This window comes from Salmo trutta, chromosome 16 (genome assembly GCF_901001165.1).
Source record: "Salmo trutta chromosome 16, fSalTru1.1, whole genome shotgun sequence".
Taxonomy (NCBI): domain Eukaryota; kingdom Metazoa; phylum Chordata; class Actinopteri; order Salmoniformes; family Salmonidae; genus Salmo; species Salmo trutta.
This window is the reverse complement of record NC_042972.1, coordinates 28,536,143-28,540,929: the sequence shown is the minus strand read 5'-3', so window position 1 is coordinate 28,540,929 and position 4,787 is coordinate 28,536,143. Positions and strand designations below refer to the sequence as shown.

The window sequence follows — 4,787 nt, the reverse complement described above, 5'->3', positions numbered from 1 at the left end:
GCATAATGGCTTGTCATCCCGGGTTCTGGTTGATGCAAAAATGCATGGAAGAAAACTAATGTGCTGTAGAGAGCTTGCATTCCGTTTATGTATAGGCCTTCTCCCTTTTTAGCCTATTCCCAACGTGCAAAGTGCAAACGGAATATAAATTAAATAATACATTCAAATGAGTGAAATGTTACAGACCGAGCATTTATCCCATAAATAGATGGCCAATATACAAATATATTGATATTAAGTGGTTTGAAAATCTGTCAAACATATATAAATCCGGACGAGTAGGCATATAAGCTAAAATCTACATATGTAAAGCCGGGTTAATGTCTAAACATATTCATGCAGGGAAAAGCATGGGTGCGACCGCACACACACACACACACACACACACACACACACACACACACACACACACACACACACACACACACACAGGTTATAAACTCAATAACTATGTTTTTGCTCTCTGACTTCCTTGTTTCCATCACGTCGCCAGACACTGGCCTAACAAAAAATATATTCATAATTTCGAGGCAAATGTAAATGCATGTTTCTTTCTTTCCGTGATCTTGGTTATGGGGGTAGAGCAATGACCCGCGTTAAAATTGGGTTCTTAACGAGATCTTTAAACCAGTTATTACAGCAGGTTTACTTGTAATTCATAACATATAAACTAAACCATCAGACTACATGATAATGAACATTTGATCTATCTTTTATTTGCTGAAATAACAGGTTATATGGAAGTTGGGCCTTCATGCAAATTCATTCACAAAAGACGACTGTAAGAAATTCTAAGTGTTATCATCATTATTTGTAATAATTCAAGAGTTTGTAGAATATGTTCAATATTCCCCTCAAGGGTTTTTTGATAGGATGGAGGATTAATAGAGGTCTTTCATTGATAGGAAAATAAATTGGGGAAAGGGGTCATCTCAAACACTGCACGCTCACATAGTCGAAATTCACTAAGGGCTTGCAAAATACCCTTTATAGCTGACATTCACATGGCCTCATAATAATAATAATAACCATAATAATAGTAATAATAATAACATTAATAATCATTGTTATTATAATCAAAAACCCGTACCTGTTATTATTTTGCTATGCATTGCATTGCGCGTGAACTATACGGTATTCATATTTTGATTATATCGTTTAGAGACTAAAGAAAAAAATGGTAAGATACCTGATATAGATTTTTATAATACTCATGCAGTGTTGGAAAACCAATCGTTTGAACCTTCTGTATCTTACCTAAGTGAACCACTCCTACACATGTAAGTGTTCCAAACTGATATATGACAATATCTACTTTCAATCACGTGTCTTGGGGCGACTTAGACGGATAGCACGTCATCTCGCCTTCCCAAATGTTCTGCTTCTGCAGTTCGAATCCAAAACATCTATCTATAGTGCAAGAGAACGGGGTGAAAGATGTTTAACTCGGTTAATCTGGGAAACTTCTGCTCACAGACGCGAAAAGACAGGACTTCCGAGTTCGGAGACAGAGCGAGCTGTGCGTCCAACCTTTACCTCCCCAGCTGCACATATTACGTCCCCGAATTTTCTGCTGTCTCTTCGTTCCTGCCACAGGCCCCGTCTCGGCAAATCACCTACCCTTACTCCACGAACCTCTCCCAAGTGCAACCGGTTCGGGACGTTTCTTACGGTTTGGACCCCTCAACTAAGTGGCACCATAGAGGGAACTATGCGTCCTGCTACTCTGGGGAGGAACTGGTACATAGAGACTGCCTTCCGCCATCGTCCACCATGACAGAAATGCTGTTGAAAAACGAAAGTGTATACAGCCATCACCATCATCACCACAACCACCCAAGCTCCAACCACCTATCCACGGGCTTTTATTCGGGTGTGGGGAAAAACCACGTTCTACCCCAGGGCTTTGACCGCTTTTTCGAAAGCACACACAATGGGACTGAAAACAGCTCGACAGACAACTGTGCTCAGAACGGCGAATCCAGTAAGCTGGATTCGGCGTCCCAGCCGCCTGCCGCCCTCCTCCGCAGCGCCACAGACCCTGAGAAAGACCCAGAGGATGAAGAGGAAAACGTTCATTCTGGTTCTTGTGCTTCTTCATCGGGCAAGAAAGACGACAGCGCCAACAAAACAAGCCACTCGAGTAGGTACCGAAGCTGTAAAAAAGGTTAAGGGACTAGCCCGGTATTTTTGTCGGTCTGATTTTATGTGGAGTTTTATAAGCATTCAAAGGATTTTATTATAACCTACAAAGCTCTTTCTTACAACAAGAATTTTTTTTACGATGGGACAGCGCTTTGAAAAAAACGATACGTTACACACAGGCAGCATGCAGCAGCTCTCCCAGTCTGTGAAATTTTAAGAGCCCGCTATTGTGACAAACGCTAACTTTGATCATGAACTTGCGCTGGGCGATGTTTCACCAAGTTGTCGAGGGTAAAAAGCAATTGAGCAGAACACTGCTTTTGGGCGTCCTTTGATTTTTTTCCCTTCTCAGCAGCCTCCTGTAAAATGCAGAAATGCTACTGTGTTGCTATTCTGGACAGGTTGCTTTACGCATTAACAGCAGCTAGCCTATATGTTCGATCGAGATTGCATGTAAAAAATACAAGCCTAATAATAGTTGTGATAATCATAATGTTTTGTTTCTTTGGGACCTATGCTCTTCTCAAAACGTGCATCTGTATTGGTAACCGTGCAAGTAGGTTTGTAGACTAATCAATGATTTAAATCTTCCAAGCGTTGAGATCTTAGTCTAGGCTATTCTGTAAATCACCAACAAACTCGTTCGGTTTTGTTATAGTCCATGTAGAATATGATAAACCAATGAGCAAATAGCCTAGATATAATTCACTCATATTCATTTGAGACTAATAAACAGCGGCTCCCAGTCCGTAGGCCCAAGCGCCCCCATAGTGGCATGGAAGAATTTGTCTCTAGCCTATAATTATATCCCACCTATTTGATGCCAGGTAATGCTATCTAGGTATCCAGTGTTAATTTGCTATAGATGATCGCATTATGATATGAAAGGAAGGTTCCTATTTTCCATGATAGCCATATATTCCCATTTATTATGGCAGTGTTGGGTGGGGAAAGCAAGGCAGGTAGTGAGGTGATGAAGTGCAATGTCTTTGTCGTTTCGTGAATAGCGTTACAAAACTCGTCAAGAGATTTTTATAGAGATGGCTGATTATAGTTGTATGTTACAAGAGGATGGCACTGATGGCCATGGATTTAAGGATACAGAGAAAGAAAATGAATGTGCAGGTTTGAGGGTAGGCTACGTGTTTAGGACACTTACATTTTATCAAACTTAACATACCTACGTTCTGAATCCCCATACGTTTCAGCGTGTATCTTAATGCTTGTTTTATTTGAAAAAAAGTGTAGTATTACATGTTGAATACACTCGACCTTACATTCTTCTGATTATTTGTTTTATATTGCTCTAAGGTACACCACGCACGAGGAAGAAGAGGTGTCCTTACACGAAGTTCCAGATTCGGGAACTGGAAAGAGAGTTCTTCTTTAATGTTTATATCAACAAGGAGAAACGGCTGCAGCTCTCCAGAATGCTAAACCTCACTGACCGTCAGGTCAAAATCTGGTTCCAGAACCGCCGAATGAAAGAAAAGAAATTAAGCCGAGATCGGCTGCAGTATTTTTCTGGAAATCCCTTATTGTGAACTAAACTCTAAACTGGTAGCTTTGGTGAGAAATAATCATCAATATTATCATCTCTAAAACGGAATTGCCTTTGGAGGACAAGGCCGGAGTCGACTAGCCAAAAACAAGTGTTAGGTCAACGCTGGGACTGGAAAGAAAATCAGTTATCAATATGTTTTACGTTTCTTGTTTTGTTGAACCAATAACAAGAACCAGCATAAAACAAGACCTCAGAGAACTGTATCTCTGACAATAGCAGAGCAATGAAGGTAAACTATTCAATTTTTTCCAATGAAAGATTTATATTTACGCGTTTGTCACATTTGGCCAAAAATGTGAAACATTGTAAGGGCAAGTACGACATCAGTATTTCTTTTTGTTTGATTATAGCCTATTTCGGTTCACTTGTGAAATTCTGTCTTTCCAGTGACATTTCTCTCTTTTATCTCTTTATTACTTCATTATTCTTTCTTTGTGAAAATGATTTTGCTACAAACTAAACCGACTTGAGGACAGCCGCACAGACTCTTCTTCATAGATATGCAGATATGTAAACATTTTTGCAGCAACCAAGAACTTCGACACGAATCATCGGTCCCAAATGAATCTCCTTTGACTATATGACTGTATATATATATATTTCATTTGTTTATAAAATGTTACCACTTAACCTAATTACTATATTTTCAAGAACTCAAAAAATAACTTAGCTCTAGGGCTACAAGCTCTTTGACTATAGCGAGCTTTTTGTTGATTGCTTTCCGTTTACATGTTATGCAGTATGAAGATATGACGTTGCATAGGCCTATATCAAGTGAAAGAATGTAACATAAAAAATAAACGAATAGTGATTCTTAAATCAAGCCAATCTTTGAGAGTTTTATATTATTATTTTTTACTGGGTCTAGGTCTGTATTTCAAAGATCAACTATCAAGAACGTAATATTATACTTTGTGTATTCATGCAGAATGCTTGGTCTTTTGCAGAATCAGTTGGGCTAGTCCTCAATGCTTGTAGAAGAGCATTGCAAGTTACGTGCTACTTGACTTTTTAAGTAGGCCCTTAATAGCACAGTATAGCAATAAAACGTTGTGAAACCCTATACGTGTCTCTGACA

At 39.3% G+C, this 4,787-nt stretch overlaps 1 protein-coding gene across 1 annotated transcript; it reads left to right on the top strand.

Moving 5' to 3' along the window:
- The first annotated feature begins 1,323 nt into the window (after positions 1 to 1,323).
- On the top strand, positions 1,324 to 4,532 carry LOC115150487 (homeobox protein Hox-C11a-like). The gene is made up of 2 exons (XM_029693848.1): positions 1,324 to 2,143; positions 3,457 to 4,532. The coding sequence occupies exons 1-2, from the start codon at positions 1,438 to 1,440 to the stop codon at positions 3,687 to 3,689; spliced, it is 939 nt and encodes a 312-aa protein (XP_029549708.1). The 5' UTR covers positions 1,324 to 1,437; the 3' UTR covers positions 3,690 to 4,532.
- The last annotated feature ends 255 nt before the right edge of the window (positions 4,533 to 4,787 follow it).

Excerpts from the sequence above, each read along its gene's own strand:
- LOC115150487 (XM_029693848.1), top strand. The coding sequence starts at position 1,438 with ATGTTTAACTCGGTTAATCTGGGAAACTTCTGCTCACAGACGCGAAAA. Across the intron at positions 2,144-3,456 it reads CAACAAAACAAGCCACTCGA|GTACACCACGCACGAGGAAG; the intron begins GTAGGTACCGAA and ends TATTGCTCTAAG.